At 40.3% G+C, this 18,886-nt stretch overlaps 1 protein-coding gene across 4 annotated transcripts in view; it reads left to right on the top strand.

Moving 5' to 3' along the window:
* The first annotated feature begins 6,231 nt into the window (after nt 1-6,231).
* The window catches only part of MEMO1 (mediator of cell motility 1), a 114,744-nt gene continuing 102,089 nt past the window's right edge, over nt 6,232-18,886 (top strand). Inside the window, exon 1 of one of the 4 annotated variants that reach the window (XM_040623067.1) lies at nt 6,232-6,645. In XM_040623067.1, coding sequence (XP_040479001.1) covers nt 6,585-6,645 — 61 coding nt within the window. In that variant the 5' untranslated portion in view covers nt 6,232-6,584. Of the gene's footprint in view, nt 6,646-7,723; nt 7,743-18,886 lie in introns of those variants that run through there. The other 3 variants (XM_040623066.1, XM_040623068.1, XM_040623070.1) reach the window with 3 other exon arrangements.

Here is an 18,886-nt window from a genome sequence, read left to right as displayed (position 1 = left end):
ATAGGAAAAACCTGCAAAGATTGGAATCTCTTGCTTATATAGTAGTTTCCACAGATATTAATTCCATCAGATGCATTTTGGGTATTTGGCTAACTCCTACATTAATCTGCCCAAGTCTTTTTCGTGGTATTTTAACATTTGATTAAGCACTAATTGGGTGATTTTTTTTTTTTTTTTTATTAAAGCATCAATAGTTTTATCATCTTACAGCAGTTCTTCATCCATGATTCACATCAGAGCCACTTGGGGAACTTTTCATATATATTTCATATACAAATAGCCCTGGAGAGCCTGCTTAAGTTGTGATAGAGCCTGGCTTCTGAATTTGACAAAAACTCTTTTAAGGGGGTGCCTGGGTGGCTCAGTCGTTAAGCGTCTGCCTTCGGCTCAGGGCGTGATGCCGGTGTTATGGGATCGAGCCCCACATCAGGCTCCTCTGCTATGAGCCTGCTTCTTCCTCTCCCACTCCCCCTGCTTGTGTTCCCTCTCTCGCTGGCTGTCTCTCTCTCTGTCAAATAAATAAATAAAATCTTAAAAAAAAAAACAACACCCAAACTCTTTTAAGGCATTCTGATAGACACCTCTGGTTAAGACCACTTAGAAGTAATGCATTACTCTGCCTAGCGCTACATTACTTCTGGTGTTCTATTGAATTATCTTTGGGTTGGGGCTTAAATTACTGAATCTTGAAATTGATACTTTTTAAAGTAACAGCTGAGAATAGGCATATCTTTTGCTGGCAGTGCACATGCTACTTAACTGAGCACTTATCATGTGCCAGGCACCATGCTAAATACATGAATTGTTATATAATCCTCAAAAACTTGTGAGTTAGGTTTAATTTTAATACCTCATTTTTAGATGAGAAAAGTGAGATTTTGTTAACTTGGTCAAGGTTATAGGGGAAATAAGTTTGGGGCAGGGATTCAAACCCAGCTTAATGCTCTATTACTTTCCCTTAATGCTATATTACCCTCTGCTCTAATGCTCTAAAATTTTTCTTTGGGGGAAGATCAGTCTGCCCTCGTGTGTGTATAGTAGAAGCCCTTTTATCTAGTTGGTAGATGAAAAAGTGAGTCATGGTAGAGAATCATAAATGATACTGAACAGTTTTTTTTTTTTTTTAAACTTAAGCATGTTACTCTGTATTAACTTGTTAATATTTCTTTTCCAGTCTTTTCTCTGGGATTGGGTTCTCTGATTGGAATTCTGTATCATTTTTCTTCCTCAGACCACTCCTGTATTGTGTGGTCTGCACATTTCAGTCTCAGGTTTTTTGAGAGTAGAGTATGCTTTTAGACATTTAAGCAGTAATTTGTAGAATCCTATGCTTTTTTCATGATTTTTTTTCTCCAGCCTTCAGTCATCTTACCTGCCTCTAATTTGATAGTTTTTACTTAATCTTTCCAAAGCATTCCACCAAATTTTTGTATGCCTTTTGCATTATGTGTTTGTATTTCATTGGTTTATGTAATATTTAATTATGTAATGGTAGTACCTAGTGCAACTGGCATAAGTAAGCTGGAGAACACTATTGACCTTTGTTAGTTATGCACACAAACCTGGGGAGGAGCTTGCAATCATGTGAGCGTTTCCTAAAAAGTGTAGTCTACAAGCTTCAAGAGTTCCACTTTATTTTAACATGGGAATGGAGAGCATCACTCACTCCAAAAAGCTGGCTAAAGAGAAACCAGTTAAGCAAATTTCTCTATACTTTGATGAGTTATTTTACATGTAGCTGGCAATTGTGTTGTAGAAACCATTCCTACCCTTTGAATGCTTAAAGGATAAGTTACTGTTTAGTAAACAAATACAGAATTAGAGTAGAAAGTCCTATGTGTTATAGAGTGAAATCTTGAATTACATTGGTAGATAGGTTAGTGGGAGGACCAGTAGAGCAAATCAGGCATAGATTCATAGAGGAAATAGTGACCTTGAATTGAAAAAAACAAAAATGGTTTGGATAGAATGACAACATTGTCTACTTTTAATTCTGGTGATCCTATGGGAAGAATATCAAACCTTTGCTTAAATTTCATTTAGGAGAAGGTATAGTGGGATTTTAAGATTGATGACTTCCTGTTAGAAACATGATAGAATGGTTGTAGGGATAGCATAAAATATTATAGCCAGATATTTTTCTGGACTGGATTCCAAAAAGGCATTAACAAATTGGAGGCCTGATACATATCATCAAACTGTGGAAATGAGGGGCAAAGTTGAAAGCTGTAAATGGTTACCACTGAGAATCTATTTATTTAAAAATCTCTACATTTAAATTAGGAAAGTAGGAAAGTAATATAATAGTGGAAAATAGGTCACCAGATATAAAAGGGCCAGGCAGTAATAAGAATTTACTTAAAAAAACAAACAAAAAACAAACCTTTTATCAGCCTTTAAAAAAACCTTAAAATCTTTTAACTGTTATTTCATTTTTGGGAATTCTAAATAATATTAACAATAAAAAAAGTTTTACAAAATTTATTCAAAAAATTGGAAGTGAACAAAATTTTTTCTTAATAAGAATCACTAAATATGTACTTAGCTCAGTGTCAGGCACATAGTTAAGTGTTTAATAAATACGCTTATTAAGTTTGGCTTCTAATGGAAGGGTAAACTTGACACTAGATTGGAGTACTAGTTTAAAAAAATTTTTTTTAAATTGAAATATAGTTGACACACAATGTTACATTAGTTTCAGGTTTACAACGTAGTGATTCTATGACTCTGTAAGTTATGCTGTGCTCACAAGTGTAGCTACTATTTGTCACCATACAGTGCTATTACAATACCATTGACTGTATTCCCTATGCTGTATCTCTCATCCCTGTGACTTATTCATTCCATAACTGGAAGTTGCACCTCGCACTCTCCACCAATTTTTAGTCATTTCCACCCCCTGCTCCACTCCCCTCTCGCAATTACCAATTTGTTCTCTGTGTTTATGGGTCTGTTTCTGCTTTTTTGTTTATTCATTTTGTTTTTTTAGATTCTACATGTAAGTGAAATCATAATGGTATTTGTCTGTCTTAGAGTACCAGTTTTAATTGAAATCAAAAGAGCATCTTTATGCTAAACTCTTCTCTCAACCTTGATTTTTTCAAAACTGTGGTTTTATTCTAGAGTATTTTTTTGGATATGGGGCTTTTAGCAATAAGTGGACTCCTCAACCTGTCCACTGTGGATAAGGAAATTGTAAAAATGGTCAATTTAATATTGCCATGTAGATTCCAAAAATCAAGCCTAAAGATGTATTGTGTGTGTGTGTGTGTGTGTGTGTGTGTGTGTAGGAACTATAGGTACATGGCACAAAATTCCAAAGATACACAAAATTTTAAATCCTTTGTCCATCCTTGAACCTCGGCCATCTAAACAAGTACTGTTAACAATTTACTGTGTTTCCTTCTAAAAGTATTGTGTATATGCAAGTGTATGAGAATGCATTTTTAAAGTATTCATTTTTACACGAATGGTAGCATATTTTACACATTTTTCTGCAATTTGCCTTTTCCTTGTTTTTTAGCTCTCTATACCAGTATACAGCACCACCGTATTCTTTTTAATGTGTGCATGTGTAACAAGTCTCATATTGATGGATATTGTGTTTGTGCTAGTTGTTTGCTAATACGGACTGATGCAGTGAATATAGGACATGCTTTTTCAGAACATATGTTGGGTTCTGGGACTAGTGGTGCCTTATTTATTAAAGTCCGCTTTATGAAGACTCTCTTATTAGTTAGGAATTTCTCCTTACCTTTTGCTATGACTGATGTTTATGGAGTGTCAAACCCAAGTCACTGGTGGATATAATAGAAATTGTTAATAATATGGGAATTGTGCAGTATTGCCAAACAGCCTTCTCCTGGGATATGACATGAATATTTGCATTATATGGGTCTCCATTAATTTAGGGGAGGTAAGTGAATAGTTTCACCATACTTCTGTCAAGAGTCTATCCTTGAATAATGTAGCTAACAAAAGATGGGACAGAAGGAATAACGATGGGATATATTGAGAGCATTCTAGAGATAATAGATCTTTTAACCGTTCACCTCTCTTGGCATTGTGGTCTTTGCTAAGTTTGACCAGTAAGAAAAATCCTTTGGGGAAAGAAGCCTCCAATAGAGCATTTTCATAGGGAGGAAGCTTAAATTTAAATTAGGTTGGAATGAGTCCTAGGATTGTTGCTAGGAGCAGAGGATAATGATAAGAAGAAACAAAGAACAGCTTATAAATTGTTTTCAGACTATTTTCACTAAATGATTCTCACAGCAAGCCTGTGAGTTAGATATTATTCCTGTTTGCATTTGACAGATGAGAAGACTGAGGCTTGAAAAGGTTACATTACTAGATGCCCATGATCACAGCTGGTGAGAGACAGAGCCATGACTCAAATCTGATTTTCCAATTTGACCAGACTGAAATATGAAGCTTTCTTAGTTCATTGTATCCAGTATCCTTTCCCCTCCTTTTTTTGGGCCATGGAAACAGAATCAGGAATCATTAACTTCAAGAGCTGTCACTGCTTATCAATGCCACGTCAACCATATCAACAGTTTTCCTTTTCTTGAAATTAATGATGAAAAGTTTACCAGTTTACCATGCCATCATTTACCACTGATTTTTGGTACTCCAGGAAGAGTACTGTGGAATTAGAGCTGCAGCCTGCCTTTTTGTTATCTTTAAATCGACTCTGTGGCACATCTTTTTTTTTTTTTTTTTGCATAATATGTTAATATTTTGGCAGGTTAGTGGTGAAATGAGAGGGTTAAAAATTGAGTAAAGAAATATGTATCAGTGGAGATTTAATCTAATAACTGTGTAGAAAAAGGTGTGAAAGTCAGAAATGTTCGGTAATTGACCAGGCTTTTAGGCCTGGGATCTCACAGGAGATGCTTGGGCCTTAAAGTTGAAAAAGTGGGAGGAGAGGTTGGAACAGGACAGTAAATTTTAAAAATACATATTATGACACTAGGGACACTTGAATATTAGGCATCCAGATATCTGCTTTGAACTCTAAATCCAGATATAACAATTTTATGGTTTTAACCTCAAAGCTTTCATTGAAGACATGCAAGTTTCTCTTACTCTCTTCCCAGTTTTGGAATGTTCTACTTCATACCAACACTTCTCTGGGGTCCATGATACCCTACTTTCCTGTGATTCTTCTCTAATTTGAAATGAATTCTTTGTTCCTGACACTTATGTGAAATACTGGGATTTATAAGAGAAGGAAAGGTTGGAAATAATGTTTGTTGTTTGCATACTCTGTCAGACTACATTTATTAACTCTTGTAATCCTAGGGACACTCCTTGAATATATTATCCCCTCTTCATAGATGAGAATAACAGGCTAGCTATATCACACTTGACTCTAATTGGGGAGTTAAGACATGCACCTACATCCGTATAAAATGAAACAAGATAAATGTTTACAGTGTCAAAGCCAAGATGAGGTGGTGAGGGTGGCCCAGTGAAGCAAAAACTAGCATTTGCGGGGACCACAGGCGCACTACCATGTGCCTGTTTCTACAAATGAACTTCCCAACGTGGTCACAGGCTTGCATCCCTAGGAGTGAAACCTTGGGGGTGTGAATCCACTAAAGACTCGTGTGTATGATGAGGTAGGGGAGGACAAGCCGGGCTGTCCTCGTGGAAAGCCGCATCGGCGAGCCCTCGGTGCTCTTCATTTAAGGAAGTTGGCTGGGGGAGGGGGCTTGCCCTGCGGCTGCGTCCTGCTCTCCCCGCCGCCGCCGCCTCCCCCCCACAGCCTCTGCTGCCGCTAAACCCCGGAGAGCGGAGCGTGCACGTTGAGATTCCTCGGCGGGCCTGGCAGCGGCTGCTGGGCATGCTCAGTGGGCAGGACCCGTTAGAGTGGCGAGTAAGGAAGCGTTGGCTCTTCTCTGGGTCTGCCTTCCCCGGTTCAGGCCCCGGCCCTGGGCTTTTGTGTGCGCGGAGCCGTAGCCGCCGCTGCCTCCTCGCGGGGCCGCCCGACCCCAGATGCCGTCTGGCCTGTCCGGTTTCCGCCGTTAACCTCGCCGCGCGGCTGGAGGAGGAGCGGGGCGGGGCGGGGCCCGCAGACCCGCGGCCGGGCGGGCAGGAGGGCCCTGCCGGGGGTGGGGGTGGGTGCGGGGAGTCCCGCGGGGGGTGGGGGGAGGGGGCGGGCGCGGAGTCACGGGGGTGGGGTCACCGGCGGTGGCTCGGGGAGGCCAGCTGGGAGGGGAGGGGGCCGTGGGGGCGGCTCGGCGGAACCAGCCGCGGCTGGGGAGCAGCGGCGAGTCCGGGGGCCGGGGCCAGGGCTTTCCGGGCTTCTGTGAAGCCGCCGCGGGCCCCATCTTCCGGCGGTCGCCGGAGTTTGTGGTGATTGTTGCTGCCGCCGCCACCGCCCCGGCTGCCATCTCCTCCTCCTGGGCCGCCGCCTCCTCCTCTTCCTCCTCCTCCTGGGCCGGGCTGATCCCCTCCCCACTGCCGCCTCCTCCTGGGCTGGGCCCGCGGTGTCTCGTCCCCTCGCGGAGCCGCTCCTGCCGCCGCCGCCGCCGCCTCCTCATTCATCCTCGTGCACCATAGGCGGCACAGGCACCAAGATGTCCAACCGAGTGGTCTGCCGGGAAGCCAGTCACGCCGGGAGCTGGTACACAGCCTCAGGTAGGGCCCCAGGCCGGCCGGCCCGTCAGCCCGCCGCCGCCGCCTGGCCCCGCGCCCGGCCGGCCGAGGTCGGCGGCCCGGCCCCGCGCGGCGGCGGGAGGGACGAGGGCGCGGACGGCCGCCGGCCGCGGGACCGCGTGGGGAGGGAGCGGCCCGGAGGCCGGCCTCGCCGCCTCCCCCACCCGGGTGGCATCCCGCCGGGCAGCCCGGGCCGGCCGCCCTCTCGCTCACCGCGGAGTTGGGCGAGAGGGAGAGTCGCCGCCTTGGCAGCCTGCGCCCTCCCTCGGGACCAGGCTCGAGGCAAGAATGTGCTCCCGGTGCTCCCGGACCCGAGCCTACTTGTCGCCTTCTCCAGCTCCCGGGAAGCGGGCGGCCGAGCGCTGCCACCCCCGGGAGGACAGTTTGCCCGGCGCCCGAGCCCCGCTTCCCCCACCCGGGGCCGAGGGAGGGACGCGCGTTCCTGTGCTCGCGGTTGCTCCCCGCCGGCGGTCCGAGAAGCGCCCGCGACCCGGGCAGTTCTCTCGGTCTTCCAGTGTGCACAGCCGATTCTGCTCACCCGTCTCCGGCGAGGAAGTCTTCTCCCTCTTCCGCTGGCAGTTTGGAAAGAGGCAGCGTTCCCCTCACCTTTAAGGTGCTCAGCTGTCTGGAGAGGAGTGCAGGGTAGTACTTTTTCACGTTGCCAGACTAGAGGCAAGGTCTCCGCCTGTGAGATCTGTTAGAGGACGGCCTCTCCTGGCATTTGCAGCTCCTGTATGTTGAGGGTAGGGTAGAAGTATTGCCAAGCAGTGGCTTGGGGTGGCCTCCCAGCTCTTTTGTCAGTGTTTTCATTGTTACTGTCATTCACGGAAAGGGGCAGCTGGAGATGGCATCAGCACTTTTGCTCAGCAGCCTCACCAGTCTCTAGTCGCTCAACACTAAGCAGGTGCTGGAACTACCTAACGAATTAGATTAGGGTCTGAGCGAATTTAGTCTTCTGTCGACACTGTCTACAAACATTTTAGAGCTCTTTATGTAAGAAGGCCTAGGGACTTTCCCTTTCATAAACGTTTTGTTAGGACGACTGCTTTCTGGGATTACTTTCAGGAGTCACATTTCTGGTAAGTTAACAAAGTTCCACTGCGATTCCTACTAGTTTTCAGTCATTTAGTATTGGCTTATCAATAACTAGACCTAACTTTAATGTGGATCGCTTCATGTTTCCTTTTGCAAATAGTTGGGTTGGGTAGTGACATGGTTTGTGAGACAAAGATTTGGAAGAAAATTCATTTCTCTGAAGTTGCTAAACGGTCTCATAAATACATGCACTTTACTGACTCACTGAAGATTTGCTGTGTTAAGAAGACACAAAAGAATCATGGTTGGATTTGCCAGCCTAACAGATAGCTGTAGTTTTGTACTAAGCAAATGACATTTGGCTTCCCTTCATGGTCCTAAAGTACTTCATAAACATTTAATCAATTCCCACAGCCTGAGAATGTCAGTTAAGCTTTTCTTGTTCAACATATGGGGATGTGCCTGAGACTCCGTACTAGCCAGTGGCAGAACAGGAATTGAGAAATGGGAGTCCCTGGCTCCTGGGCTTGTCCTCCATTTGAGTGCATTATTAATATTCAATTTATCAATGCATAATTGTCTTTTCTGGGTTACATGTCACTAACCTGCTTTCTTCAATGTGTTTTGAAGGGTTAGAAAGTCTCGTTTTCGCTTTCATGGCCATCTTTTAATTTATTTCTTTTGGTTTTGTTTTCTATATCTTTCTATAAATGTTTTATACTTTTTTATGTAGTTTGCCTTGAAAATTGGGCAGATGATTCTGGAGGAATTTTTATAGATTGTTGAATATTCTTTGGGTAGTAAAATAAGGCATGGTTCACACTTTGGACTTGAAAAGACTTCTTCAGTAATCTTCTCAATTATAGGAAGAATCCTTTAATCCAGCTCACAACATTCTCTGATTATAGCTATTTATTAGTAGTGAATGAAAATGAACTATTTTCTCTTTTCTTTTTTTTTTTGGTATAAGCACAATTTTTTTTTTTACCTTGTTATATTAGTTTCAGGTGTACAATATAGTGATTCAACAATTCCTAAAATGGACTGTTTTCTTAAAAATTTGAAATGCAATCTTATTTCCCCAAATTCTCAATGACATCAATAAGGCCATTTTGATAATGTGAATTGTCATACAGAACCTTATTGTTAAAAAAATTCAAAGCATGTGTTGCGTGTGTGTGTGTGTGTGTGTGTGACTTTAAACTTAAGTAATAATAAAGGGTGAATTTAAAGCAACGTAGTTGTAAAAGCTTATTTTGCACTTTAAAAATAAGTGAAGTAAAAATAGTTAAGTAAACTTTGAATTGGTCTAGTAACTTATTTAACATTATCCCTATGTACCTACATTGGCAACATTGACCATTGGAAAAATTTTACTTGTGTTATTATTGTTTCCCTAGTGAACTAGCCCTAAAAACTTGAGTAATAGGAGAAGACAGATGTGATTGTGAATTGTCATTCTATTCTTCCTACAGCATTCGGATCATGTCCATAGAATTAAAGTATTCGGTTACTGTTATAAGTAAGGGTGAAATCACATTTGCTTCAGTTACATAGCTAGCTCAGGGGAAAAAAACTGTGTGTGTGTAAGTATATATGTTATGTATATATACACATATGTCTTCATTTTTATTTATCTCTTGTTATATGCTAGATCCTTTGATAGAAGTATAAATTATTCCCTGTTCTCAAAGAATTTACAGTATATTTGAAGTAAGTCATAAGACAGCAAATAAATTTTGGGTAAATTGAGGTAGTACTTTCAGGAGTTCTGAGGATTATGGAATCACTTCAAGGTAGGTTTTGAATTGTGCTTTGAAGGAATGGTATTTAGGTAGGTTAGAGAGGAGAAGAGAACTTTGGGGAACACCACAAAATACAGAGGCAAATAATATAAGTAGGTCAATTTAATAAGAATGGAAGGTTCATACTGGGGACCAAGGGAGGAGTTTCTGAGTAGGAAGCTAATATAGCATTTTAGGAAAATTAATCTCCTAGGAAGGTTAATCCTCACTTCTTTACCTGTGTATAGCAGGGATCAGCTAACTATGCCCATAGCCCAGATCCAGCCTGCGGCCTTTATCTTGGTCAAGTCAACTAGCTAAGAACGGTTTTTAATTTTCAAAGGGTTTAAAAAACAAACATAAACCAAAAGTGCAGTAGAAACCGCCTGGGGCGCATAAAGCCTAAAATATTTATTATTTGGCCTTTTACAGAAAAATATGCTGAACTCTAGTGTAGGTTAGTGGTTCTCAAAGTGTGATCTCTAGACCAGGAGCATAATATATCTGTACTCTGTATTTTCTCTATATTTATTATAGCTTTTATTTCATTTCAGGCTCTTATTATCTTCTGTCAGGACAGTTATAACTGCCTCCTAACCAGCCTTCTTTCTGCCAGCCTTATCCTCCTTCAGTTCATCCTCTACATTGCTTCCTGAATAATCTATGTGACCACATAATTCCTTTGCATAAATCTCACTGACCCATCTTGCCTGTTGGACAAGGTCTAAGTTTCTTCATGACTTGGCATCCTCCTATCTCTTTGGCCACTCCTTCTTACCCCATCCCAGTCCTTGTTTTTACCACCCTTAAGCAACATGTAGCAGCTGCAATTGTTTCTTTAAATACACTGTGCTTTTACTCAAGCTGTTTGCTCTGTTGGAATGCACTTTGCCTGGATAATTCCTACTCTTCTTTTAAAGACTCAGGTGTTCATACCTCCACGAAGGCTGTCCTGATGCCTGACTTCTCCCAGGCTGTTTTTGCTGTTCCTTTGTACTTCCATAATGTCCTGTGCATATCTCTGTACATTTATTTGGTTATCTGTATGTGTGGTTGTAGTGGTGGTGGTCTTCTTCTTCTTCTTCTTCTTCTTCTTCTTCAGATTTATTTATTTTAGAGAGAGAAAGAGGGAGAGAGTGTGCCTATGAGTGAGGGGAGGTGCAGAGGGAGAGAATTTCAAGCAGACTCCCTGATCATGACCCATGAGATCATGACCTGAACTGAAACCAAGAGTTGGCTGCTTAACTGACTGAACTACTCAAGTGCCCTGTATATGTGGTCTTCTATAAGGTTAGGAACTCCTTGAAGCTAGGAACAATGTCTTGCTCATTTTTTTGTACCTTAAGTACTCAGCACAGATTTTGTACATAGTAGGTATTCAATAAGTATTTGAATGAATGAATGTTAAAGTGCTTGGCATAAAGTAAATATGGACAAAGATAGTGATTGTTTAAATCCTGAAGAGCAGTGTGGGTGATAAAGGACCATTGCTAATTAAATCTCTGAGTATAGTATGGATGAAGAATATTGCTGGTGGGAAAGGATTAGAAATCCTGATTCACCAGTTGGGACCCCATTTTATCTAATATTTTTAAAGAAGTGTGACATACATATAGAAAAGTGTATAACTAGTTGAATTTTCACAAAATAAGCACATTTATGTAATTAGCACCCAGCTCTAGAAACATAGCAGTACTGGAATCCCCAACCCTACTGTCTTCCTTATAGAAAAATTTTGTCTGTTTTTGAACTCTACATAAAATAGAATCATAAAGTATATCTTATTTGAACTTCTGCACAACATTACATTTATGAGATTAACCCTTGTTGTGTTGTAGTTTGTTTCTTCTCATTGCTGTGTTCTGTTATGTGAATATACCTTAGCTTATCCATTCTACTGTTGGTGGACATTTGGTCTGTAGCTAGCTCCTCCAGGATCTTGGTGTTTTGGTGAATCAAAGTGCTTAATTTTAAAGAAGTCCTGTTTATCAATTGGTTAGTGCTTTTTTGTTTCCATTTTGAAATCTTTGTCTGTATCAATGTCATGAAGTTACTTTTCTGTGTTTTCTTTTAGAGGCTTTATCTTTTTACCTTTCATATTTATATCAAGAATTCATTTAGTTGATAGCTGTATGTGTACGGAGTAGGTACATTACATAAATTTTTCTGTTGAACTAAATGTAGATACAGAAAAAGTATACAAGTCAAGTGTACAGTTTGATAAATATTCACAAGTTTAACATACTCTGACCTGCTATTTAGATTCAGAAATAGAATATTTCCAGCATCCCAGAAGGATCCATTACATTTTAATGTTTTTGAAATTGGTATATCTAAGTTAGCTATTTGTATACAAGTGTGTATTTAATGTGGGGTGTCCTCCTCCCCCGAAAATGGTTGTTATATTGGTGGTACATCTTATAATTAGTGGTGTCCTAGAATTGAGGAAATATATCAAAGTCAAATGATTTCAAAGAACATTCTTGAAGTGTTTGTATGATCTCTGTCTTAATTGCAGTTTTACTTTTTGAGTTGTTTTCATTCATTTTGCCATATTTCTAAGCATTTAATAAAATATATTGCGGTTCTGTAGTTGGAAAACCACAATTGTTTTAGTTTTTTGATATGTGCCTTGAGTTTCGAGTGTCAAAATACATCTTTGTGTGTGAGAAATTGGAAAATTGGCTAATAAAAAAGTTGTTCTTTGAAGAAAAGAGATTATATAATATTTTGTTTTAAAATAACTTTTAGGTTACTAAATACAGTGTTTTGTATGCTGATTTTTCTTTGCCTTTCATCCCGCTGTTTTACTTGGAGAAAGGCAAGACAAAGAAAGAACAAATTTAATAGGCAAACTGTTGAGATTATTGCTTGATTACCTCTGGCTCTTGCTCATTTTCCTTCTTTTTTTCTCATATAATTTCCAAATCAAAATCATCTTCTTTCCTAACTCCATGGTGTAGTTTGTATTTATCTGTTTTTGTCCATTTGAAAGACCAAGATGAATAACAAAAATGTCCTTCATTAAGCTTATTCTGTAGGTACATTACATATATTTGTATATAAGCTGTAATCCTCAAAAGGATGCTACAGGGTTGGTATTATCTCCATTTATGGATGTGGAAACAATGACTCAGAGAGGTTGAGTAACTTGTTTAAGGTTTAAGTAAGTAAGTGGAAGAGTCTGACTCCAGGGAGCCAGTCTGACTCCAGAGAGGTATGGTGAGATATTCTCTCCCAAACACTGAATTTTTCTGTTCCATTTCAGGTTTTTCTCAAACTTTTGACATTTAACTCACACTTGTATATAATTTATGGTTTATAAGGCATTTTCTTATATATATTTGATTTTCACAATAATCCTGTGATTAGATATAGAATAGGTAAAGCAGGCAGGGCTTTAATCCACTCCCTCCTTGCTACGTTATTGATGAGAAACTAAGATTTGGAGGAGGCTAAAATTGCCTGAGTCATACTACTGGTAAATGGTGAGCTAGGATTTGAGCATAGGACTTCTTGCTGAAGTGTACTGTTTTTTCTATTTGTAGTGATGCTGGAGTAAGAGAGAAGTTGAATTATTTGGAATCAGTAAGCATCTCTATAATTGTTAAGTAAATAGCTTAGATTATAAAATAATAAAAGTGTGCTCTTATGAATATTGAATATTATTCATAGAATATAAATACTGACAAAGGGATTTTTTTTAAATTAGGCTAGTCCCAGAATTTGATTTGGGCCTAGCAAAACTTTTTTATTTATTTTTATTTTTTTAATTTTATTTATTAGAGAGAGCAGAGCATGAGTGGGGGGGGCGGGGCAGAAGGAGAAGCAGACCCCAGCTGAGTGGGGAGCCAGATGGGGGCTCAATCCCAGGACCCTGAGATCATGACCTGAGTTGAAGGCAGATGCTTAATCGACTGAGCCACCAAGGCGCCCCAGGCCTAGCAAAACTTAACACTTCTGGAGAGGCTTTATTTAACATTCAGTGATTCAGTATTGAATAAACTGAGTTCTGTGTGAAAGGTACTGCTCTAGGGACTAGTTTTGTAGCAGGAGATGAAACAGACAAAAATCCCTAGAGTGTATGTTCTATTTGGAGCAGACAGACAATAAATAAGGTAAATAAGTAAAATATATAGTATGTTAGATACAGGAAAGTGCTGGGGAGAATTATAAAGCAAATAAAGCAGAACTTGCTGGTGTGTAAAGAATTTTTAAGGATGGGAGAGAAGTTTGCAATTTTTAAATAACATCGAAGGGGAAGACTTCACTTGAATGACATTTGAGTGAAGACTTGAAGTAGATGAGTGAGTTAACCTTGCATTCTAGATGGTTTTAGGGGCCAGGGTGATTTTAGGCTGAGGGTACTGCAAGTTCAAAGATCCTGAGGCTAAAGCAGGCTTGGAGTGTTTGAGGAACGGTGAGGAGTCCTTTGCAACTGGTATGAAGTGACCTGGAACAGAGTAGTGTGATAGGAGGTTAAAAGTAACTGGCTGGAGCAGAGGTACAGAGGTGTTGTGGTCAGATAAGTCTTGAAGAGCTTTGTAAGGACTTTTCTTGAGCAGCTTTTGGAAGGTTTTGAGCAGTTGATGACATGATCTAATTTAGATTTACTAGAATCACTTGACTGCTATTTTGAGCCTTGGGGAGTGGTGAAGGCAGTAGCAAGGGCAGAACTAGAGAGACCATTTGAGAGGAAAGCACTAGACCAAGTGAGAGATGATGAAGGCTTGGGTTGAGTAATAGCAGTGGAGGTGGGTAAGAAGTGTTTGGTTACTGGATAGATTTTGAAGGTAGAGCTGAAAGGATTTGCTACCATACTTGAAAGTGGGGTGTGAGAGAAAGACAGGAGTCGTGGATATTTCTTAAGGTTTATCCCTTAGCAATTGTAATAATGGAGTTGCTACCATCTGAGGTAGGGAGGACTTAGAAAAAAATTGGGGGAGGTAGGTTAAGAAATCAATTTTGGTTTGTTAAATTTTAAGGTGTTTACTGTACGATCACTTGGGTACTTGAGCCTGGAATTTAGAGGCGAGGCCTAGCCTGGAGATGTAAAATTGGGAATTATCATTATATAGATGGATGGTTTTAAAGCCAAGTGTCTGGGTGAAATCACCACAAGAATGAGAATAGCTAGAAAAAAGGTTCATGAACTGAGCCTTAAAACATTTCCAACCTGAAGAGGTTGGGGAGATGAGGGAGATCACGTAAAGAAGACAGATTAAGCATCTCATTAGGTGGAGAATGAGATATCCTGGGAGCCAGGTAAAGAAAATGCTTAAGGACCTCTCAGCACAGTTTATATAGATTTGCCTAGGCGTTTTTTCTTTGACATGCACTTTTAAGTCTGGTCTAAGCTGCTCTGGTTTTTGACATTGTTTATGGTTACCAGAGCTTCCTAACTGGTTGCCTAGCTTCCATTCTGTTCTTTACACAGCAGAGAGAGAAAGATGTTTTATTTTTTTAAATTTTTAATTATTTATTCTTTAAAATTAACATATGTATTATTTGTTTCAGGGGTACAGGTCAGTGATTCATCAGTCTTTTATAACACCCAGTGCTCACCATAACACATACCCTCCCCAATGTCCATCACCTAGTTACCCCATGCCCCCACTCCCCTCCCCTCCAGCAACTCTCAGTTTGTTTCCTAAGATTAAGAGTGTCTTATGGTTTGTCTTCCTCTCTGGTTTCGTCTTGTTTCATTTTTTTAAGAGGGAAATCTTTTAAATATGTAAATGAGATAATATTCTTTTCTCAAAACCCTCCCCTCATACTTAAAATCATATTCAAAATTCTTACTGAGGCTTAGAAGTTCTTACATGCTCTGACCTCTGCGGCTTAACTTTCTGATTTCATCTCCTACCACTTATCCTTTATACTTTTCCAGCTGTTCTGACCCCCTTACTGTTTCCCAGATATGTCAAGGTTATTCCTGCCTTAGGACTTTTGCAGGTACTTCATAAAATTGGCCAGTTCTGGCTGAGTAGCCAAGGAAAGGATCATTTTATTGATTACCTTATTTTGCTAGTTACAACTAGGAGGAGGAGTAAGAAGAGGTGAAAATGGGTGGGATAGCTCTTCCCAAAGTGTTCTGAGAAACTAATCCCTGGAGATGCCTTTGCAGGAAGGCTTTATGGTCAAATAAGTTTAGGAAATGTTGCATCTGTTTTTCTCCCTTGGGCCCAGACAACTAACAATAGACTTGTTTTATGGCTCATTACATGGTCTGTCTTGGTGAATGTTCTGTGTTCATTTGAAAATAATGTATGTTTTCTGTAGTTGTGGGGTGGAATGCTTTCTAAATGTTAATTAGGTTAAGTTGGGCTATTGTATTTAAATCTTTTATGTTCCTATTGATTTTCCTTATTTTATTATTTATGTTAATTCCTGAGAGCAGTGTTGAAATTTCCAATGATAATTCTGGATTTGTGTATTGTTTCTTTTAGTTTTGTTGATTTGTTGTTCATGTATTTTGAATCTTATTTGATGTACATGTTTGGGATTGTTTCTTGAATTGACTGTTATTATGGATGTACCTCTTTATATCTGGTAATATGTCTTGTTCTGAAGTGTTCCTTGTTTTGTATTAATAAAGCCAGGCCAGCTTTCTCATGGTTGATGTTTGCATGGTACCTGCTTTTCCATCTGGGTCAGGGGTCACCGAGAATACCTTCAGGTTTTATGATTCCTTAGATGACTCATAGAACTCAGAAAAGCTGTAATATTTACAGGTATGGTGTATTCCAGAGAAAGGATGCAGATTAAAATTGGGGCAAGGAGAAGGTGCATACAATGGAGTACAGTAGAAGACAAGTGTAAGAGTCTCGTTGTCCTCTCAGTGGAGTTGCCCTGACAGTGTTTAATTCTCTCATCAGTGATGCATGACAATAAGAATGAAGTCCTGCCAGCCAGGGAAGCTCACCTGGGCCTTGATATTCAGGGTTTTTATTGGGGGGGGGGCAGTCTTGGAGGCATGGAGCACCGTTGTGACTTACCTCAACTAATCAGTCTCCAGCCCTCCTGTCTCTTGCAGAGCTCATAGATATACAGTGTGGCCCAGGGTACCAGGAAAACAAAAACAGGTATTTACCGTAAATCATACTGTTAGCATGAACTATCTAGCAAGGCCCTACGTATACAAACACACTTTTTTATTGTGGTAAAATATACGTAGCATAAAATTTTCTATCATACCAATTTCTAAGTGTACACTTCTGTGGCATTAAGTACATTCATATAATTTGCAACTATCACCAACATCTATCTCTGGTATGTTTCCGCAACTGGAAGCCTGTACCGATTAAATCCTAACTCCCCATTGACTCCTCTCCTCACCTCCTGGCAACCACCATCCTACTTTCTTTATGAATTTGCCTATCCTAGGTACCTCAGTTAAGTGGACTCATAGAATATTTGTCCTTTTTGTCTGGCTTACTTCACTTAGCATGTTTTCAAGGTTAATTCATATCGTAGCATGTATCAGAATTTTATTTCTTTTTAAGGCTGAATAATATCCATTGTATGTATATACCATATTTTGATCAGTCATTCATCTATTGATGAACACTTGGGTTGTTTGTACCTTTTGGCTTTGTGAATAGTACTGCTACGTATGTTGGTGTACAAGTATTTGCTTGAGTCCCTGCTTTCAATTGTTTGGGTAGCTATCCAGGAGTGGAATTGCTGGGTCATATGGTAATTCCATGTTTAACTCTTTGAGGAATTAGCAAACTGATATCCACAGCAGCCGCACTATTCTACATTCCACCAGCAATGCTCAAGGATTCTACTTCCTTCACATCCTTGTGAACACTTGTTTTTTCCTTTTTTTTTTTTTTTGATAATAACCATCCTAATGAGTGTGAAGTTGTATCATTATGGTTTTAATTTGCATTTCTGTAATGACTAATGATTTTTTAAAAAAGATTTTCTTACGAGAGAGAGAGCACACGTGCGCAGGAGGGAGAGGGAAGAAAGAGAGAGTCTCAAGCAGGTTCCCTGCTGAGTGAGGAGCCTGTTGAGGGGCTTGATCTTAAGGCCCTGAGATCATGACCTGAGTCAAAATCAAGAGTTGGATGCTTTAGGGGCGCCTGGGTGGCTCAGTCGTTAAGCGTCTGCCTTCAGCTCAGGGCGTGATCCCGGCGTTCTGGGATTGAGCCCCACATCAGGCTCCTCCGCTGGGAGCCTGCTTCTTCCTCTCCCACTCCCCCTGCTTGTGTTCCCTCTCTCGCTGGCTGTCTCTCTCTCTGTCAAATAAATAAACAAAATCTTAAAAAAAAAAAAAAAAAGAGTCGGATGCTTTATCAACTGAGCCACACAGGCACCTGACCTGACTTCTTTTAGCACTTTATAAATATTCTATTGAATTTTGGCTTGCACAGCTTCTGAGAATTCTGTGATTTTTTTTTTAAATATTTTTTTCTGTCAACACAGTGGTTTTTTCTTTTCCTGTGGTTAAAATTTTTTTAAAACTTACTACCATTTTCTTGCTGTTTTATCATCATGTATGTGCCTTTGAGTAATCTGAGTTTATCCTTTTGGGATTTGCCAAGTTTCTTGGATCCATGGGTTATAGTTTGCAGCAAATTTAGAAAAATATTCGTCATAATCATTATTACCTCAAATATTTTTTCTTTTTACCACCTTTGTTTTCTAGACTCCAGTTAAAAGTATGTTCAGTAGGGGCGCCTGGGTGGCACAGCAGTTAAGCGTCTGCCTTCAGCTCAGGGCGTGATCCCGGCGTTATGGGATCGAGCCCCACATCAGGTTCCTCCGCTGTGAGCCTGCTTCTTCCTCTCCCACTCCCCCTGCTTGTGTTCCCTCTCTCGCTGGCTGTCTCTATCTCTGTCGAATAAATAAATAAAATCTTTAAAAAAAAAAAAGTATGTTCAGTAACTTGATGCTGTCCTGTAGTTAATTGGGAATTATTTTTTTCCTTTTTTTCTCTCTGTGCTTCCTTTTGGATAATTTTTTTTACTTCGTTTTCAAGTTCACTGATTTTTTTTTGTCTTGTGCAATATCTGAATTTGCTTTTAATTCCATCAGTGACATCTTTTAAATATAAAAAAGTTAATAAAATAACTGCTAGTTTCATCTGAATATTTTCTTACTAATTTTTATTACTCTTTTGGGTTTTTCAGATGATGAATTTATTTATAGGTTTTTTTTTAAGGTTTTGTTTATTTATTTGTCAAAGAGAGAGAAAGCACAAGGAGGGGGAGCGGTAGGCAGAGGCAGAGGGAGAGGGTGAGGGAGAAGGAGGCTCTCTCCACTGAGCAGGGAGCCTGATGTGGGGCTCAATCCCAGGACCCTGGGATCATGACCTGAGCCAAAGGCAGACGCTTAGCCAACTGAGCCACCCAGGAGTTCCAGAATTTATTTATAGGTTTTAAAAAAACGTT

This window comes from Ursus maritimus, unplaced genomic scaffold, assembly GCF_017311325.1.
Source record: "Ursus maritimus isolate PB19 unplaced genomic scaffold, ASM1731132v1 scaffold_6, whole genome shotgun sequence".
NCBI classification, from domain to species: Eukaryota; Metazoa; Chordata; class Mammalia; order Carnivora; family Ursidae; genus Ursus; species Ursus maritimus.
This window is presented reverse-complemented; position numbering and strand designations above follow the sequence as displayed.